We start from the raw sequence: 21,803 nt of genomic DNA, 5'->3' as shown, positions 1-21,803 counted from the left end.
ACATCTTTGTTCAAATGGGATATTAATATGTTGGAAGTGACATTAGGACTTTTCACTTTGAATATTCGTAAGTTTATTCTTGTAATCTTACTGAAGTATTTTTGGGACAAATAGCAATCTGCAAAAGGAAATACATGTATTTTTATCAGTTTTAAGTATTATAGACGTGTCTTTTCCTTCTTTATTTTTTTCTTTTTTATAGGTTTTGAAATGTGAAGTGGAACTGATGGCCAAAATGGCAAAAACCATTGACAGCTTCACTCAGAATCAGACAAGGCTTGTTGTAATTATTGATGGACTGGATGCTTGTGAGCAGGACAAGGTTTTACAGATGCTTGATACTGTGAGTTGGATCATTTTATAAAGATAACCTCTGGATTATATGCATGATCTCTTCCACAAATGAGCTCAGATACATACAGTTATTGTGTGTTTTCTGTAGAAAGAAAGCTATGTTCTGGTAATTAATATTTCTGTACATTGGCATAGCTATAATGCTAAGATTGATGACTTTTAAAAATTGAAAATAGAATTGTTAGTACTTTTGAAAAGGTTTGAAAGAATCAAATATAAACCATGGAAAATAATTATTCTGTTGAAACAAACTTAAAATGTTTGGAGAGTTTTTCATATTTTTACCACTGAAGTACTTTAGATGAAAAATACTTAAATGCTAAGTATTTCTGGGGAACTGGAACATTGCATGATACATCCTTGGTGATGACTTCCACTGCAATTCTGCTGTTAAATTGTTGAGTGTGCTTATTTCTAGCTGTGGATAAGTTGCTAATGTGAGATACCTCATATAGAAGAAGCTGACATCTCCATACATCTCTTGGCCTCTCAGGTTTATTGCTTGAACAGAATGAATACAAAATGTTGAGCCAAATGTTCAAATGATCTGCAGCTGCAGTTAGTTGTTATTAACAAGGTTTACTGTCTACTTTCTTACAGGTGCGAGTCTTGTTTTCAAAAGGCCCGTTCATTGCAATTTTTGCAAGTGACCCACACATTATTATAAAGGCAATTAACCAGAATCTGAACAGTGTTCTACGTGATTCAAACATAAATGGCCATGATTACATGCGCAATATTGTCCATTTGCCCGTTTTTCTGAACAGCCGAGGGCTCAGTAACGCAAAAAAGCTGATGGTGGCTTCAACAACCAATGGGGATATTCCTTATGCAGATAATGCTGGTAAGGTTCTGCAGGAGGGTGATATGAACATTACAAATCCAGTGATCCAAAATCTGTGTTTTGGAAGAAATTGTTTAAATATTAGATAGATCATTAGTATTATTTTTATAGGTCAGTCAAATGTATACAACTGGAGAAAATACCTACCTTTGTTTTCCTTTCCACAGGATTGCATGAAGAGGTTGACAGGAGAGTTTCTCAGAACAGTCTTGGAGACATGACCAAGCTTGGTAGCAAAACTGCTCTCAACAGGAGGGTGAGAAGGATTTTTAGTCTAAATAGAGATAATGGTAAAACCCTTTTTCTTTTCTGTTTTTTTTTTCTTTGACATTTTCAGTCATATCAACTTGGAAGACTTATCAAACCATTCTTATGAATTTTTTATAAATGATTCGTGTAAGAAAAGTCCATTCTTACATCAGTAGATTGATGCTGTGTCGAAGAGGAAGAAGTTTGCTTGGTCATCAAAGTAATCCTTTCCACAAAAAATTAAATACAGCTCTCTCTGAATGCTGAGATGATACAGCAGGTCTGGTAGGAGCTATAGTCTGGGTGTGTATTTTGATTTTTTTTTTCTTTTTGTGTAAGCCTGGCATCAGTTGCAGGATGTTGCAACAAGAGACAGTAATTGAGTTAATCAAAGAAATATTAAGTACTAGACTTGTACTGCAGTGTCTACCACATTTTTTTCCTGCTTTTTCTCTTCTGTCATAATTACATAAAATCACAAACTGGTTGAATAAAAGGTATCTAGAAAGTTGTGAAAAGCAACACAGAGTCTGAGGATACTGAGATTTTTGAGCTGCCTTTGGTAGAGACTTTGGGAGTTTTGTAGCAGAGGAACCTGATGGTCACTTTAATCTTTACATGTAGTTAGTAAATGGATGGTAATTAACTCTTTGGAGAGATGGTAGGAAGCAATGATGAAAATACTGAAAGTAGTAATCTTTTTAGAAAATACTTTGCTATGTCACTCGATTTTGCCCTCTCAGAATTGATGTGGAAATAAAATGTCTCTTACCACTTCTTGGCTTCTGTGGAAATAATGTTTAGCTTTTACACAGGTAAATCAGAATTAAATTCTTGTACGTTTGATATTACCTGTGAGCTTCACAGACTTGCTCACAAAGACTCTAATTTGATTATCAAATAAAATTGAAGTATTTGAAATACACAAAAGCTTTTGATACTAATCAGTATTCCTTGGGTTTTTGTTTCATTATCAGGATACTTACCGAAGGCGCCAGATGCAGAGGACCATTACCCGCCAAATGTCATTTGATTTGACCAAGCTGTTGGTAACAGAGGATTGGTTCAGTGATATCAGCCCTCAGACCATGAGGAGGTTGCTAAATATTGTTTCAGTAACGGGTAAGCATGACATGCTGGTGTGCAGTAGACTGAATTGTGTTTTGGCTGCTTGTAGTTACACTCAGACTTTGAAATGTGTAAACTAAATTGAACAAGTCAGTCCATGTGTTGCTTTTGAAAGTCCTTCTGAAGCAAACTCTTCCAGAATGTAAGAAAAAAATTATTGACCATTCTGTGTGGAATTCGGAAGATATGTAATATTTGTTGTTTCATTGACTTCAGTTGGGAGGCAAATGATTCTAGTCTGCATTTTTAGGAAATTTTGTATTTTTTGATTTTGAAATGGGATAAGAAAATTACATTTTTCAATTTCATAATACTGTGGTGTGAACAAAGATTGTAGTAATGACATGTGAGAAGGTAAGTTCTGAGGGGAAAACCAAATATATATCCTGTTCATTTTTGCTATGAGGATTTGTAGTTGTTTTTCCCTAAATGATTGTGTGAGGCTGATGAAAGCATTTTCTCACCTGTTTTTCTTCAGTAAAACACAGTCAAGACATTGGTATCTCTGAAGTCTAAAAAGAAATAACTGGAAAAGGGCTTACAGAGCTTTAATAAAAATGTGTTTCATGTAGTAAATTAATGAGGAGTGATTATTTAGTGTCTTTCCTATTACAGACACTAGAAGGCACTGGGTAGCCCTACAGCTACCCAGAGCAAAGAAATTGAGTTACTTTTCACACTGTGTATAGTTAAGAGCATAAATCTGCAACCGACGTCAAATTCTGGGCTAATAAGTGTGCTCTCTTAACTTGTTACTGCAATTTGTAGCATGTAACCTGTCTTGTTTTGGCAAACTATAGTACAGTTATGAAAGTATAATAAAATCACAAAATGTTAGATGTAAAATCAAACTAAAAAAAAGACCTTGCAAGAACACTTTTAGTGTAGTATAATCTGTGGTTAGGCATGATGATTTCATAAACAGCTTTATGAACAGAGCCTTCAGGCTGTAGGTTACATGTAATTACAGATATTAATAAAGGACTTACAGAAAATTTGCTGAAACTTCAAATGCCTAAATTGTAGCATTAACTTTTTCTGATTTTTAAAATAATCTTATTTGTAATTTATACCTTGTCTTACTAACTTAAAACGGTCTTTTTCATAGCTTTGAATTTTATTGTATTGGCTATTGAAGTTGGCAGTTGTATGCTTAATTTGTTTTGACCACTTTTCACATGCCAGTGCATAGAAAATCTGTCAGAGTATTAGCATGAAATTCTGTGTTTAGATGGAGAAATTAATGCTGTGTGAAATTCTTTATTGAATTTGGTTGAAGTAAGTTAAGGTTCACCAGTAGCAGGATGATAGTAATTAGTTTAAACTGGGACTGAAGTTGACAGTTTTGGAGAGTTTCATATTTTGACCAGTATTTGCAAGGATTTTTATTAGACCGTAAAATTATATTTTTAGGTGCAGCTTGCAGTAATTTTGAATTTACTGAGCTAAAATGTAATAGCAGGAAGTTCACAGATCCGATAATAACAAAGTAACATAGTTGTTACTTTAAGGGGAAAAAATGTATCTTTCAAAAGGGAGAAAAAAATGGTCTATGTTTTCTCCTTCCTTGTTCTTTTAGGTCGTTTATTGAGAGCCAATCAAATCACATTCAACTGGGACAGACTGGCAAGTTGGATCAATCTCACAGAGCAGTGGCCATATAGAACATCATGGCTCATCCTGCATCTTGAAGAGACTGAAGGTGTTCCAGATCACCTGACTTTAAAAACCATCTATGAGAGGTAGTCATTATTCTGGTAATAGTGTGCAATTTCAGTGATTAAAATAGAGATAATTATTAATGATCACTAGAAAAACATGGCTTTCAAACATTTATCAGATTGTAATCTAAAATTCCCACAATCTTACCCTCTTCTGCTGACTTCTGAAAACTTCTAAGTGAGTTTCATTGCTATTTGATGCACCATGTATGAATGAGTGCTTTGTATTTAAACCACAGAGAACTGTACAGGTATTCTTTCACAGGCAGCTAACTGTACTTTTGTCTCTTGATATCCTTTTCATCTTTACCTTGGCCAAGCTACAAGTTGGGTATTTTTTCCACCTCTTTGTTAATCTGAAATAAGCTCAGCAGAAACTGGCCCTACTGATAAAAATCTTTGAAGGTTTTGTGCTTAGCAGGTATGCTATAGCAATGCCATGTGCTGCAGTTAGGGATGTGAAAAAGAAGCATGACTTTCTCCATTTCTGCTACAATTTGCTTTCCAACAGCGCTGTCTAGGTATTGCTACTGAGAACAAATTGCCCTGTGTTGCCAGTGAACATCTCTCTCCAGAATCCTCTGCTTGTAAGAAAGGATTTGTGGGTTGTGACCTGATGACAGTGGGAGGAACGGAAGAGAGAGATATGACTGAGAGTGGGGCCTATAGAAGAAAATCAGAATCTGAGAATCAGAGTCAGGGAGAAGAAAGAAAGGTTTGATTTGGATAAAATATAATTGAGATCAGATGAAAAGAACAGCTGAGGTAAAGAGAGAAGATGGTGACTGATTGAACAAGTTACCAGAAAATCTAGAGATTTTGCAGGGTCCAGGGAAATGAATTTGGAGAGAAAATACTGGAAGTGTGCTCTGCAGTGAAAGGCAAGGAGTAGGAGATGATCTGTGTAAGGGTCTGGGGTGGGCTGAGAATGGTTGAAGTGTTGAGAATGGAATTAGGATTGTTTGAGAAAGATTGAATGAGTTGTATTAGGAAAGAAAAGTTGAAGTGCTGTTAGGATCTGAACACAGCAATCTCAGAAGGCAGAGGGATAAGGGTAGATTGGGCATGATGAGGCTGAGGATTGAAGACAGATGAAGAGAGCGAGTAGTAGACTGAAGTAGCTGACTGGCTTTAAGCTGGAAGATGGTTTTAGAAATACCTGACTTCACTGGTAAATTAAGTGCATGATTAGAAAACACTCTCCTCTAGAGTGTGAATGCAGTTTTTGAGTTTTGCATTTCCTCTGTGAGTATAATATATACCTGTGAAATCAAAGGTAAAGCACAGGGAACCCATCTTTCCACTGTGCGTTCACACAATTAGCGTCACAAATGTTTATGTGATCAGCTAAGTACAGAAATTCAGAATCATCAGGATTTCCCTTTCCTGTCATGCTTTTCATTCAAACTTCTCTTTATTTAGATTTCTGTATAGCATGTTTCACAATTTTACATTTTCAGTATTTACCCAATGAACTCATTACAGTTTTCTGATTATTGGCATCCAGAGTAATAAATCACTTCGGGGTGATTGACGTCCAAAGCTGTCTTCAAGACATAACAATGTTTGTCTTCTGATAAACCAGAGGAGGTATTAGAGACCTGATTTATTTTCATAAATGGATGCTAGTAATTCCAGTATTCATGGATGTTAAATCCTAGTAAACCAACATAAATAAAAGGACATTCACAAATGAATATGAGTGACTTGATTGGGTTCTGGATTGTTTGTTGTTAGCACAAACACTTGAGCTGTTGATGCTTAGTGCTAGCTGGAGCATGTCATGGTTTATTAGTTCAGGTGTGGAGGAGATTCATGAGTGCTGCTGTGTTGTACCTCTTGCTGTGCAGGTTGTTTGGAAGTGATATAGCTACTTGAGTAGACTGCTAGTTCATAACTGACAATTACAAGTGTGTCTGTAGTTTTTTAGTATTTAAAACCAGAGTATATAATGGGAAGAAACAGTGAAGAACCCTGTACAAGGTATTGGAAAAGGCAAGGTGATAATCATCTTTTAAGGAAAGCTGTTTGTATTCTATCTGCAATACCAGAAAAAAAAGGAAAAGGAAAACAAACCAATATTCAGAATTTTCTCTTGAGCAAAAAAATAGCAACAGGATTATTTGATATGAAAATGATAAAGCTAAAAGACTTAGTTTCTTTAGCTTCTTAACAATTAAAGAAAAAAGTTTTCTAACAATAATGTTGCTGAGTGCTCAGGAAGAGAATTGATGTCCCTCAGTCCCTTCTGTTGAACCGGTGTAAGGAACTAAATATATAATTCTCCTGAAGTATTGACAAAGCTGAGGTCTCATCTCTCTGGTGATTTGGGTGATCATCTTTACCATATGCTGAATGTGAAAAGGTCTGTGAACTCTTCTCTGGGATTATTTAGATCTCTAAAAATTCTGTTTTATCCAAAGTAATCCTTTCAGTGTCATTACTATTTTTTTTATCTACAACTGTTTAAAGTAACTTGACTCAAATAACTGTTTCACTATAATTTCAAAGTTAGTTCCTCTTTTAAAACTTCAGTTTCAGTTTTCTAAGTTTTATTAGTTTATAGAGCAGCTTTCCCATTTGGAGTATCATAAATAGATACTAGATCTTGGTAATTATGTAGCTTGTTCCTGTACTGAGTTTGTTACTTGTTCTCTGCTTTTATTCTTCAAGGGTTTTTTTAATGTTTTGATATTTTACATCATAATTAAGAATATAGTTTTTCAAGTATTGAATAGATTTTTTTCAAACTACTTTTTATTGTGACGCTGCAGTTTTAGGGTTGCTGCTTGGACATCTCTTTGCTGAAAGGAATCTTGTAGGTTCTAATGTTAAATGTAAGAGTTTCACAGTTGATCGCGTTCCCTGTGTAAAGAGAATCCTTTGATATTACAGTTGCTTTTCCAAATTTTAAAATATCATGTATTAAAAAGCTTTTGAGTCACCAGGATTCCCTTGCAGTGAGAACTCTCCATTGCCTTCCCCTCCACTGCAGACAGTGTGGAGCAGAGGGTGACCACACTGGACTGACCAGTTACAGCTCCCTTCAGTGGAGGAGTAGATGATCCGGTGTGTTTGGTGTGTTCACTGGGGGTGCAACAGGGGCAGTTAATCCCGTGCTGCCCTACAGCTGTGCCCTCCCTCCTGGGGCGGGCTGTCCCCAGCTGTGTCCCCCGGGGCGGGCTGTCCCCAGCTGTGTCCCCGAGGTGGGCTGTCCCCAGCTGTGTCCCCGAGGCGGGCTGTCCCCAGCTGTGTCCCCCGAGGTGGGCTGTCCCCAGCTGTGTCCCCGAGGTGGGCTGTCCCCAGCTGTGTCCCCGAGGTGGGCTGTCCCCAGCTGTGTCCCCCGGGGCGGGCTGTCCCCAGCTGTGTCCCCCGGGGCGGGCTGTCCCCAGCTGTGTCCCCCGGCAGCCCTGGCGCCGCTGGGATTGTGCAGCACGGCGCGGTGCCGGCAGGTGGCGCTCCCGGCTCGGCACAGCCGCGGGGAGCGCTGGCGCCCGCGCCTTGGCTTTCAGTGTTTCCAGGAGAAAGCGATACCTTCACAACATACAAATCATACAGGAAAACGAAAAGAATCGGGTAGTCAAGCACTAAGAAGCAAAAGAATAAATACAGTCTTTAGTTAATTCCCCTCTATGCAGGCACAATGACATATGATTTACATGATTATATGCTATTTTGCCTCCATGAGATTCCCATCTTGTAATGTCCAGAATTTAATTTTGCAAACTTAAGTAAAGGAGAGGGCCATTTTCTGCCACATTGCAGTGCTATCTGTTGGAGTTTAATGCAACAGCTAAAGTAAGACTGTGAAACGCTGTTCCACAGCTATTAGTCAGTGTTTGTGTGATGCTGGACTAATCACCTCTATAGTACCTTTCAATTGGATAATATTTGTGCCTCTGTGGGGAGGTGGTGTACAGCTTATGGTTCTGTAGGCTGATATTGCTAAGTACTCAGTGTTCAGAGCTATATCTGGAGCTACTGGGAGCTCTGCTTTCACTTGGTGGAGTATTCTGAAAAAAATGGATACCTTAATTTGGTAACTAAATAAGTATACCTGTATCTCTGTGTTTCAATTTGTCATTAAAAATAAAGCTAACTAATATATTCTTATTATGAAGGCGTGTTGGGGAAAGTAAATTTGTCTTTTTCTATAGATACTGTGAAGAATATCGAAGACTAAATTGATGTATGAAACCAGGTTTGTCAGGAGAAGTGTATCTTTCCTGTTTCATACTATGCAGAGATGAAAAACCTACTGAATATCATATTGGGAACTTTCTTCCAGGGTCTATAACAAAAAACCCAACAAACAGAAAAACCACCCTTGCAAAAAACCCCACCAAAACCAAAAGAACACAGACTTCCCCCCTGCCCCAAAACAATAACCAAAAACAACAACAATGAGAACAACAACAACAACAACAAAAAAACCCTAAAAAAAAAAACCAAAAAAAAAAAACAACAAAAAAAAAAAAACAACCAAACACAAACCACAAAACCAATTAGGAAACCACAAAAAAACCCAACCCAAAACTGAACTACCCCCTCCCCCCAACTCTCTAAAGAAAATTAGGCTTCAGTTTGTGACACAGGCACACCTCTGTGAAGAACCTTTATGAGCTGGAGTCACTTAAAATCTCTTATAGTAACAGGTAGAGACTCTATGCTCTCAATCTTTTTTAGAGGGGAACAAGCCCATGCTTTGTCACTGTGGCAAATTTTGAAAAGAAAATGCTTTGTTGGCTTTCAGTTTATATGCTCAAAAAATATATCTTTACTCTTTTTACTTCCGTAAAGTGACCTGCTGTATCATCTCTATCTCATCTTCTATCCTCTCATTTCAGCCTCTCTCTACTTGTCTAGTTGGTCTTGCTTTCCATCTGGTATATTTATTAGTAGTAATATTTACTCCTTCAGGTAATGTGTTGCCTTTTCTCATCGTCAGGATTTTCATGTAGTCTCTCTCGTTACCAGGTTAAGCTCTTAATTCTGATTTTTCACTCCTTCCTTCCCCTTTTGTGTTTAGGTTCTTTGGTGGTCAATCTCACTGTTGTCATTACCCATCTCTCCATACTGGTCTAACTTAATTATCTTTGCCATTTTATTTATAACTGTGACATAGAGTTAATATTTCTCTACATTTATGTTGTGCTGCATTCTCTTCTATATTACTGTAAAGAGTTGATTTTGTGTAATGTCAAAGTGGTTTGCAGAAGTTGCAAAAGGCAAATTTTTAAAGCTCTGAAGTGAAATAAAATATGTGGGCTTTCTGCAAATAAATTTCTTAGAGAATTAAGTTGTCAGATTAAAGCAAGTTTTAGTTGAATGTTTGCAACTGAGACTTCTCAGACTTGTAAATTAGCCAGCTATGGGAATGCGCTCTCTTGTGAAGGCAAGTAAAGCATCCATGACACCAGAATAAATGACAGTGTCAGATCTAAATAAATGATATCTTGGGAAAAGTCACTGTGGCTTTTGTAGAAAAAAGATACAGTTCAAGAAACTGAATTCTCAACAGATTCAACAGAACATAGGAAGAAGACGAGGAAGTATTTTGAAATCTAAGACATTTTAAGCAAGATCTTAATCTAGAAACATCTAAATATATTAAAATCTAAGATAATAACAGGCACGATTGCCCCAGGAAAACAAAAGAAGGAAGCAAAAGATAAGAGTATCTGTCTTGTGAGAAACTTGCAGGTGAGATTTCCAAAGATAATTCTTGTGCTATTTGACATAGCTGTGAATGGTCTGACAGAGGGAGGAAATGCCATGTGGGCATATAACCAGGATAACTGTTTTACAGAGGGTTGTGGAAGTAGCTGTGAGTAAGTTGCAGATTGAGTTATTGTGGATATAAGTATCATACCCTACTGGGGAAAATAATCTCATCTATAATCCTGCTAACGCAGTGATGGGCAGTAAATCTGCAGTAAGGAAAGGAATTAATAAATTGTTGCTGATTTCTCTGATTTTCTCTTTGTACCCTATTTATCATGGCAGAAATCAAAGCCCGCAGTACTTTGTCAATTGGAAAATGTTCCTAGAAATCATTAAAGTAATTGTGTAACTTTCTTGCCTGTCCTTCTGGAGGCTTTTGTCCTTCCAGAGGCATTAGGGAGAGTTTCTGTATTTATGAGCTAACCATTTCTTTTCTAGATATGGCAGATTTACCAGTCTGCCACTTAGAGCTACTAGTAGCTGGACTGTAAGATTTATACAATTGAAAGTGAAATTTCAGGCATGCATATGCCTCTTGAGTTCAAGAATGTCTTGTATGGCATTTCAGAAAATGATTGTAAATTTCTAGACACTTGAAAAACTATGAACAGTCTGAATTTTTACCCCTGAAGGTCCTGTGAAATCAATGGTTCTGTTGTGAATGCACAGAATTGCTAAAGCAAAGCCTACCTTGCACCTAGAACCTATTCAGTCAGTAACTGAAGCCCTTACAGAGCCAAGTAAAGGACAAAAAAAAATGTGGTTTGAGCATGTTTGCAGCAGGAGGATAAAATGAGGTTCAGCACAAAGCACAGCAGCAAAGGTTACTTTAATTCTAAGATAAATGTGTCTAAATTAGTTATACCAAGTGCTGGGACAGGATGTGTGACAAGTTGCAGGAACCTTCTGGTGCTGTTGAACAAGATGTGTTGTCCAGGCAGGCAAGAAAAGGCGACTATAGGAAAGTCCAGTTGACCTTTGGAAAGAAAATGGCAAGGAATGCACTGCAGGCTTCCAGAGCAATTTAATGATCTGCCTGTTAGAGAGGGCCCTTTGGAAAGAAAAAAGTCAGTATGAAGTTGATGACAATCCATGAGAATTTCCTCATGGATACCAGACATAGGTAGAACATTCACCCAGGCATTAGGCAGATGTGTGGTAAATATTGTCCTCTCTCTTACAGCGTCTTTCTGAATAAAATTCTAGCTGAACCTGCTGAAACTGTGAGAAGTATAAGGCTGGTGTATCTGAGGAGATAGTCCTAAGAGAGAGCATGAGATCAGTGCTTAAAGATTCTGGGGAGGGGAGGGTGCTTGTCCCCCAGGACTGAATATACAATTTATTTAATGCTACAGAATTCAGGTATTCACACAACCTTCTGTTCAGGTGTTTCCTACTGGCTGCTTTGGATGTTAATCTGCTTTTTGTCATGGCGTGATGTCATGAGGGACAGTCCTACCTGTCATTCTTTGCCTGAACTTTGACCAAACTGGGGTGTTAAGACATGGGCTTTGAGCAAACAGGAATATTAAGACAGAACTTTCTGATTTTTTATAAGGATATTTGCAAATAGCTGATGGTCCCTAAATTCCTGTGACTATTTTTATATATTTATTAAAAATATTAGAACAGAAGAGCTTGGCTCAGGATAGAAGAAGAAACTTATGAGCCATCTGTTCAGATTATGATCTCCACCCTTCCTTAATCTCCTTGAAAATATGCTTTCTGGGAAGCTGAGGGAAACTATGGAAATCAAGAACTGTTTGATTTTGAAAAAAAGAGATTTCTCAGGACAAGAAAATGGTTATACTTTCCTCAGAGTTGTAGGTAACCATTATTTAAAACTTAGCAACATGTAATTCATCCATCACTTGGGCTTAATTTAACCTCTGTGATAAAGTCTTTGTGCACATATGTGTGCATGCCTACCTATGATGGATGGCAAATTGGATGGTAGTACCACATGCCAAGGCAGAACACACCAAATTTAGAGGAACGGTATAACAGCTTTCTTCAATTCAGCATCTTTTCCTTTTCCTTTTCCTTTTCCTTTTCCTTTTCCTTTTCCTTTTCCTTTTCCTTTTCCTTTTCCTTTTCCTTTTCCTTTTCCTTTTCCTTTTCCTTTTCCTTTTCCTTTTCCTTTTCCTTTTCCTTTTCCTTTTCCTTTTCCTTTTCCTTTTCCTTTTCCTTTTCCTTTTCCTTTTCCTTTTCCTTTTCCTTTTCCTTTTCCTTTTCCTTTTCCTTTTCCCTTTCCCTTTCCATTTTCTTGGGGGTAGTGGGGGGGTTGCAGGGATGAAGGGAGCCAAAGGATCTAAGTGAGCCATAGCTCATTATTACTTTCATTTTAATGTTTTTGCAACTGTTACAGCATTCCAAGGGATGAATTGTAGAATATACATGCTTTGTCTAATTTATCAATAGTAGAAGGATTTATTTTTTCTTAGTTCTTTCAGTTCAAGTCTAGTTTCAGCACTGGTATATGATTTTGCTTGGGTTTTTTCCAGTCTTTACTGAAGTTACCCCTTCTTGAAATCAACCACAGAATGTTTTCTCTTTTATTTTTTTTTCCTTTTTTTTTGAAATTAAACTGGTAGAAACAAATTTAGTTATAAGTGAAACAGTTCGTTATTATAGATTTGGAGTTCTATAACATGGTTTCACTGGTGCCATGTTTTCCTGATAGATTCAGATCTCTTGTGTAATACACCCATGGTAATCAAATTAAGAAATCACTTAGTCAGGTTAAAACATTTTTCTGTTTCATGTACGATGGAATATTTCTCCTTGATTGTTTACTACTTCAATTTAAGAAAGTATATTTATAGCATACTAAAAATATCACCATGATATAAATGATATGAAATTATTTTATTAAAGAATTTGATTTCATAAAAAAATAGTATTCTGTAGCACTAGTAGTAAAATTTATTTTTCTCCATATAAAGGCTCATTTATTTTTATAGCAATTTGATGACACATCTGCTTGCTTTATTCAGCTGAAAAGAAAATGTTGGTTCTTGGTGTTTTGTAAAATTGCTTTGTTAAATTATTTTCAAAATCGTTCAACTTTTAACAAATGACATTTGATACTAACATTGGAAAGCAATTTCAGCTAATTAAGTAGATCCTTCTATAAACCATTGGAACATTAAGATGACAAACTGTTCATTCAGGATTATTTTAATTGGTACAATTATTGTAATTTTGTTGCAATTATGTGTTGAGCTAAAAGCTTTTGTTTAAATCATTTGAGGTTTTTTTGTTAATATACATAAGTAAGAAGAAAAGAAGTAAAATAAAAATGGAAGATAAGCATTATCTGTTTACTTTTTCATTACAGTGCTTTAGACAAATATCTATTGAATTATTATTTTAGAAAAGTATGTTATATGCTTTCAGCAATTCTGTAGAAATTTTAAATGTTAAAATTGAGTAAGATCCTTGAAATGTAACTTTTCTGGAAGGTTATTATGTTAATTCCAGTTTTGACACTGTTTAAATACCTTTTAAGAAAAAGGGTGAAATGAACTTCTGAGGGATTTGTGAGTAGCTTAATGCCTATTGATGTATTAATTTAAGAAGTGTAGCTATTTAGTGATTACAGAAATTAAAAATGAAAAAGCCGTGGAAGGTGCCACATTCATCACTCTGATGATAATGTTCTCTGCAATCATCTTTGCCCAGGCCATGTTTAAATAAATCACTTCCTTTAAGTAGACAATTTAGTATTGTAGACCTCACAGTGAGGCATTACTTCTAAAATATTTAACCTGCTTTTTGTTTTTCTGTTTCCTTTTATTGCCTCTTACTTAAAATGCAGGGCATGTAAAAGTTATTATGTTTCTTACTGTGCTAATAGTGTGGTCTCAGTGTTAAAAGGCAGTGTAACAGTTGAGTAGTAGGTGGTTGATGCCCACCTTTTTTAAAATTCTTTTGCCTTTTGTAATTCAAATAGCACTGCAAAGCTGTGAATGAATCCGGGCATTTGTAACTGCTTTAACACTTTATTTTAATCATAAAGTATGCCAGAGAGTTGTTCAAAGAACTGAACTTTTTAATATGGTTCAGTGACAGTGTGTCATACTGGGTGTGGGAGATTAGTTTAATAAATATCAATCTTTTAAGCATCAGAATTTTTTTTTGTTTGTTTGTTTGTTTTTTCTGAAATAATGAAAAGCAGGAACACTGAGGAGAGGTGGTTTATCTGCTGGTACTTGAATTGAATAGAGTCAGTTCTGCAAAGCAAGCTTTCCTGAATACCTATGGTAATAGGAGTTTTTAAATAGCTATTGCATCTGTTCAGTGAAGTCTCTTGTGCTTAATATGCGCTGAGGAGACTTGAATTTTTGTCTACATAGATATGTCAAACTATAGCTTTCTCTTTTTTTGGTCTTTATAAAGATAAAGCATTTGTTCCCTTATGTTATATTATTGAGTGTGTGATGACTTTTTATTCCTGTCTTTGTACGAATGGGCGTATAAGTGAATGTTCTTTTTCAGTGTCCAAGTGACCTGTCGCAGTTTTCAGTTTGAGAGAATATTTGTAGCACAGTTGCTGATACTTTGCTAGTACTGCAAAGTTCCTGGAGCGATTTGTGTGAGAGGTTTTAACACTGTCATTATATTGACCAGACATAAGAGGAGTAGGATAAGTAAGTTCAGTGCAAAGCATAGGATTTGATTATTAGGAATTAGAGATCAGACATCTAATTAGCAGACTGTTAAGCATCAAAATTTCATATTGCATTCCATTGCAGCCAAGATTTTCTAGTTTTGTGTTTCTCAGTATCAAACATGTAGAAATTTTTTTTTCTCATTTTTAAAGACAAATTATGTCATTATTTTAAGCAACATTTTTGACTTGTACTGTCTTGAGAGGAAAAAATTTAAAAGCCCATGATAGATAAAACATGGCATGCCTTCATGCTCATGCCTTCTGTTGCTCTATTATTTAATAGCAATTAATTAAGTAATTTGCTTTTTATGGAGTGAGAAAGTTAAATTACTCTTGTCCATGCAGTTGCTTGCTCCTGTGAAACACATGAGGAAAAAAAACTAGGTGTGCAAAGATCAATTTGAAGCATCTCTTTGTTTTTACCTTCGGGGAGAGAGGTTTGGAAAGAGAAGAGAGAACAGCCCTTCATGCTATGAGGGCTTGTAAAGAAGTCAACTTCCCACCAGTGTGGGAACAGCAGGGTTCTGCTCCATGAGCGAGGGTGAGCTGGGAGCTGAGGAGGGCTGCAAGGCAGGCACGGCCCTGTGAGCAAGGGCCCTCAGTAGCCAAATGGGCAGAGCGGAGCAGGTTCAGTGACAGTACCCAGGGACAGCAAACAGCCCTGTGGTGTGTAGCCACAAGGCACAGGTCAAGGCAGGATGTTAAGCCACTGGTAAAGGTCAAGACCAAAGGTACACAGATGTAGCTCGGAGGAGGACCGAGGGCAGAGGTCTGAGCTTAAAAGCTGTTCTTAGCTCAGGCAGGAGAGCTCTGCAGTGAGGCTCCTCACAGCTCTTGTCACCACAGCCTGGTTACTCAGCTACACTGTGTCAGAGCCAGCCTTGAGCACCTGCCCCAAAACCTCTGGCTGGGGGAAGAGGTGGCTAAATCCTGTTGGCATATTCCAGGGCCGGACTTAACCAGTGGCATAGGCAACATGGGCACCTCCAGTGCAGCCTCCAGTGTGGATGAAGGTGTTTGATTTTGGCTGTTGCCATTTTGCCACCACCTAGCAGGCTAGTGAAGGAGGTGGTCAATAGGTGCAACAGCTTAGCACCTTCCTCTGAGCTATGCTGGCAACATTCAGTGCTGGACACACTGTCAGACCATGGTTGGTTATTTTCTAAGTCAGTCATGGAAGTATAAGGTGAACATAATTAGAACAAATAGGAATCTAATTTGCAGAATGAAAGATAACATGATGTGCCTCTGTGTACTTGTACTAAATTGTCTGTATTTGAGGAAAAAGCCAGGAATAATTCATCATTGTTGCAGTGTAACTTACTCCAGAATGAAAACAGTTCTTAATTTCAGCTGCTTATGGGAAAGCAATGTGAAGAGTAGTGGAATTAATTTTTAAGGTTCACTTCAATCAATGAAATTTTTTGTTTTAGCTTCATTCCTTCTAAATTCAAGTAGTTTCTCCTGGAAACAGACAGTCTGTAACACTGACACTTTCTGATGTTTCTGATTTAAATAATACTTCTTTTGCCTCAGGAATCTAGCCCCAAAATGAAAAAAGTGTGTTCACAGTGCTTTATTTTTAGCTCTGCATGCTTGTATTTTAGAAAAAGTAACTTCTAAAGTGCTTTAAATGCTAACCTTTTATTTTTTTATCTGAGAAGTGCAGGCACGTATGGTTTTTGTGGCTCTTTGCCAAAAGATTATCATTTACATAAATATTTCTTTCAAAGGCATAGTTTAAGACATTGAGCTCAGGAGGTTAGAATAGAGACTTCAATCTGCACACCAGCAGTGGGCTATTGGCTTCTGAACAGTAGCTTTGTTCATCGTATTCAGAACACTGTTCGCATTCAGACTTAAGTAGAGCTGGCATTAAAAATCAGCTAATTTGTTTCATGTGATTCATCAGCTGTGTGTTTTATTTAAATCTATGTCACATTCTCTTTTGGCTTTTTATTTTGTAGATTGAAGTGTTGAAGTAGGCCACTCTTTAACTCTTTAGTTCCTGACTTGAAAAGTGACTTAATTTTTACTTTTTCAGCATTGAACTCCTGTCTAAAATACTAACAGTCAATATCTGTAACAAATATATATAACTAAAGTGTACATTAAGGATCTTGGCTTTTTTTACAATCTGATGTTTGATTTAAAACATACACATTTACAGTCAGTTTAATTGTAGTTTTATATAAGGCTCAACAGAATAGCATAAGGTAGTAGCTAAATATTAGTGTAAAAGAGGCATTTCTCAGATTCAGTGGAGTATACAGGTTTTACTTTGATACTGCCAGTGTTCTTTTTTTTTTTTTTTTTTTTTGGTCCTTCACTCCTTGAGGTTAGGACTTCTTTTAGCTTATACTTGATTTCTTTAAACTCTGCCAGAGAATGAACTGTTCCCATTATTTGAAATTGTAACCTTTGAGTGTCTTCTCACAGAATAACCACCTTTTATTCTCTTAAGGCTGGAGTCTCTGAAGTCTTACGTACATTGAGCTTTCTTAAAGTGGATAATCCAGCTGCCATCTGGACAATGTCTCATCACAACTTGTTCTGCAGAACCTTTGTTAGAATAGGCTACACTTGCTTTTATGCTTTATATTTGCTACATTTTTCCTGTGCTATAAAGTAACCTTTCACTGTGAATGAAGTTATTCACAGACACTGTTTATGATAGCATGGTATGGCAGTATCCTCCATCTGTTAGGTACACGGTCCATTGTTTTCTGGTAACATTTATAGGAATTTGTTAATTCTACTCTTAGTAGAATGGCTAGAATGTCGTAAAAGATCAGATTGAAAGATTTAACGCGGCTGAAATACATTTTTAATGCAATGGAGTTGCACTTACTTCAAGCATGTAGCATTGATTCTCAATTCTTTTATTTTTCTTAACATTAAATGCTAAGTATTCTGTGTAAATCTGCCACTTTTGCCTCTGGAATAATCCCATGGTGCATAAAATTCTATTTTCTGTGGAGGATTTAAAAATAAAGATAAAAAAAGATTGTTGCTTTTAAAAAGCAGACAAATTGTGAAATAGGGTAAGATTGTTCGGCTAATGGTAGACTTAGTTCATTAGCTCTATTAAAAATACAATTCAATTACAACCAGTTGGGGGTTGCTTTTAAATGTTAAGTTTTTTTTTCCTTTTTGAAGACACAATGTAAGTGTAAATTTATTTAATGTAAGAAATCCCTGGTGTACTGATGATTTACTAAGTGTGCATGAGTCTCCTGCCTCCCTTCCCATCCATGCATCAGTACACTCATTTCCCCCATGACAGCACTGGTAGTTGCCTTAACTCTTCTAATTGTCCAGTAGTTGGAGAAAACACTTTAACTTTCTTTGTTCTATGCTACCTTCTTCTTTTAAGCAAGTTACAGCAGTTCACAGAGTGGCCAACATATCTATGCTGTTCCCCTTTATCATGGAGTTGTAGTCTTAACATGTCTTTGAAAAGAGCCATTAAAGATCATAATTAATTTTGTATTTATATAAAGTTTTTTTTATTTTTTCTCCTCATATTTTTTTCTATTTTTACTTTATGTACAGTGTGGTTACTTCCCTGGTATCCATATAGAGTGGTGTCACAGTCACTTTATAGCCATTACTATAACTGTATTCACTATTCTCAGTGCATTCTTTCACTGTTTACATTTTTATTATGCTGGGTGTGAGTACTTTTTCATTTTAGTAATCTTTAATTTAGATTATCATTTCTCATTTGATATTAGATACCAGTACTATGAGATGAAACATCAAGAAAGATAGGTCCATCTGACCAACAGTGTCAGCCTGCATCACTTGCTTGGTAGAAGCTTTTCATAAACTTCCACAAGACTAACATTTAATCCTTCTTGTTCCTTCCTGAAACTCCCCTTTATACTAGTGCTCACAAAACCCCCACTGTTGCTTGACAATAGTCATAATGCATGAACAGTTCCTTACATTGATCATGTCTCATGGTTTTGTTGTTTTCATTTGTGGCTTTTTCTTAGAAGGTGAAATGCTTGAAAGCTGCTGGTTGTTTTCCCACTTTTTACAATGAATGCACAGTTAGATTTTGATCAGCTTCTAAGATGCCTGTTTCTGTTACAAAAAGTTAGTTTAAAAATGAGATTGTTTTTTCCATGGAATTTCTGAATTGGGTATAGGAATGCGAATAGATGTTTGGGTTAAAGTTCACAAATGTTAACTTCCCCTTACTTGGGATTTGACATTACTCATGTATGGCTTCTTAGACATTTCTCTGAAGCATACCATTAGATCAGATTGTTCAGCAGTTTGAGGTTTTTCGCATATTAGAAAACGTTACATTGATCTTTCTGCAGACAGCACAGCTTTTTATGGGTTCTCTTATTTTTCAGAGAGCAGGGAGAATAGTTGCAAGTGTGCTAGTATTTCACCCTAGAGTATCACTTTGTAAACTGAAGTCATACTCTAATAAATATGGTTTATGATGTATCTAATTTCACTCCCCAGAATTTCAAAGAATATTCCTACAACTAAAGATGTTGAACCTCTACTGGAAATTGATGCAGATATACGGAATTTTGAAGTATTTTTATCCTCACGAACACCTGTCCTTGTTGCACGTGATGTAAGAACCTTTTTGCCTTGTACAGTGAACTTGGATCCCAAGCTACGAGAAATCATTGCAGGTGAGTGTGCTTTCAAGTAAATGGAAAATGACAAATCTATTATTTATTTTAAGTAGAGCTACTTGGCATGTCACATAGAACACTCATTTGTTCATCAAGTCATACCTTCAGATTGTCTGATTTGACTTCAGTAAGAGGGCATTCAGTTTTGCTTAATAGTTTTGCTGTAACAGCCAGACCATCCTGGACTAAAACTTTTCTTTTGGAGGGCGAAGTCCACTGTTGTTGCTTTGCAGAGCACTTTAGGAGATGGAGGAAACCAATACACACAACTATATTTTAGTAGAAGAGATGCAAGTTGACTTCAGATCTTTGTTAACAATTATGAGAGTACGTGTAAAACCCTGTAGAAATTAAGTCAGTGAAACAAAGTCTTCTCCAGGCTGAAGAACCCCAACTATGTCAGCCTTTCCTCCTAGGGGAGTTGTTCCTTAGAGTCTTATAATGGCTTAGGTAGGAAGGGACCTTAAAAATTATCTAGTTCCAACCCCCCTGCGATGTGCAGGGATACCTTTCACTAGATCAGGTTTTTCAGAACCCCATCCAACCTGGTCTTTGAACACTTCCAGTGCTGGGGCATCCATAAGTTCTCTGGTCAACCTGCTCCAGTACCTCACCACCTTCATGGTAAAGAATTCTAAACCTACTATCAGTTTGAAGTCATTCCCCCTTGTCCTGTCACTGCATATCCCTGTAAAGAGTCTTTTTCCACCTGTCTTGTAGGCTCTCTCGAGGTGTTGAAGGCTGCAATTAAGTCACCCCAAAGCTTTCTCTCTGAAAAATCCCAATTCTCTCAGCCTTTCCTCATAGTAGAGGTGCTCCATCCCTCAGTCAACTCCATCCATCAGTCAACTTTGGCCTTGTCTGGACTTGTTCAAATACATTGATGTCCTTCTTGTTCTGGGGATCCCAGAGCTGGATGCAGCACTGCAGGTGGCAGAATTCCTCCTTCACCTGCTGCCCACAATGCTTTGGATGCAGCCCAGGACACGTTTGGCTTTCTGAGCTACAAGGGCACATGGCTGGGTCGAGTCCAGCCTTTCACCCACCAGCACCCCCAAGACCTTTTCAGCAGGGCTCCTCTGCATCTGTTCATCCCCCAGCCTGGATTGTTACTGAGAGTTGACTAAACCCAGGTGATCTTACTAAACCTCATGTGATTGCCATATGTCCCCTTCTTGAGCTTGTCCAGGTCCCTCTGGATAGCATCCCATCCCTCAGGTGTGTCAACTGCAGCACTCAGCATGGCGTCATCTACAGACTGGCTGAGGATGCACTCATCCCTTCATTCATGTTGTTAATACAGATACTAAATAATGCTGGTCCCAGTATTGACCTGATGGACACCAGTATTCACTGATGTCTGTCGGGACTCTGAGCCATTGACCTTTACCTTTTGTCCACACCCAATTTCCTCTCTGTGTAACAGTCTACCCATCAAATATATCTCCAATGTAGAGAGAAGGATATTGGGGGGGGACTACATGAAAAGCTTTGTAGAAGTCCAGAAAAATGATATCTCTAGCCCTTCCCTTGTCCACTGATGCAGTCACTCCATCACAGGGTTGGTCAGGCAGGACTTCCCTGTGGTGAAGCTGTTGCTAGGTCTCTTGAATCACCTCTGTCCTCCACACGGAGGTAAAACTTCTTAGTAAAACTTAGTAAAACTTCTCCGAGGATCTGGTCTATGATCTTCAGAGGCACAGAGGTGAGGCTGACAGGTCACTAGTTCCTGGGGGCCTCCTTTCTACTGTTTTTAAGAATTTGCAATCTGTCCATCTCTTGATGTAGAGGGCAACCTCTCCTCCCCTCCTTCCTCTCTTGTCCCATTTGAACAGCCTGCAGCCATCAATAGTTGCACTCCAGTCACAGGATTCATCCACCAAGTTTCTGGAATGACAGCTAGGTCACAGCTTTCTAGCAGCACGGTGGCTTCCAGCCCCTCCTGTTAGTTGCCCAGTCTGTGCACTGAGGTAGAGGCACCTGAGCTGGGCTGTCAGCTGTGTCACCTTCTTAGAGGAACACCCTTTAATTCCTTTGAAGTATTTCAGTGGTGTTTCCCTGTTGGCTTCTGTTACCTCAGGAGTTCCTGGCTGATCTCCAAAAGACTTCCAGTGGAGAAATTGTTGCTGATGTCCAATATGAATGTCCCCTGGTACAGTTGCCTTTTGCCTGTTGTGGGGAGAATACAGAGTCCCCTGGATCTTGGCTTTTTTCTGGTGGCTGTTCTGTTTCAGGGAGGACCGAGCATGATTCCAGCAGTCTCTGTCCTCTGACTGTCTCATGCTTCTTAATCTTTCTGCTTCCTTACTTAATTCTGCCACCAGGCTGGACCAGGGTTGTCTGCCTGGTCATGTCTCACACAGCTGTTGTCTCTACTACCATGCAACACTGGTGACAGGCTCTGCCCCACCCCCAGCCTGAGACCTGGACAGGAGCTCTGT

At 37.7% G+C, this 21,803-nt stretch overlaps 1 protein-coding gene across 3 annotated transcripts in view; it reads left to right on the top strand.

Moving 5' to 3' along the window:
* KIDINS220 (kinase D interacting substrate 220) overlaps positions 1-21,803 on the top strand; it is a 75,369-nt gene that overhangs the window by 33,497 nt on the left and 20,069 nt on the right. For all 3 annotated transcript variants that reach the window (XM_053938518.1, XM_053938517.1, XM_053938516.1), the window contains exons 18-23: positions 203-343; positions 955-1,198; positions 1,366-1,454; positions 2,425-2,569; positions 4,155-4,317; positions 19,181-19,359. In XM_053938518.1, the coding sequence (XP_053794493.1) occupies positions 203-343; positions 955-1,198; positions 1,366-1,454; positions 2,425-2,569; positions 4,155-4,317; positions 19,181-19,359 (961 nt within the window). The remainder of the gene's footprint in view (positions 1-202; positions 344-954; positions 1,199-1,365; positions 1,455-2,424; positions 2,570-4,154; positions 4,318-19,180; positions 19,360-21,803) is intronic.

The sequence above is a fragment of the Vidua chalybeata genome, chromosome 3, assembly GCF_026979565.1.
Source record: "Vidua chalybeata isolate OUT-0048 chromosome 3, bVidCha1 merged haplotype, whole genome shotgun sequence".
In the NCBI taxonomy this organism is placed as follows: Eukaryota; Metazoa; Chordata; class Aves; order Passeriformes; family Viduidae; genus Vidua; species Vidua chalybeata.
Note: the sequence above shows the minus strand (reverse complement) of the source record. Positions and strands in the feature narration are given on the sequence as shown.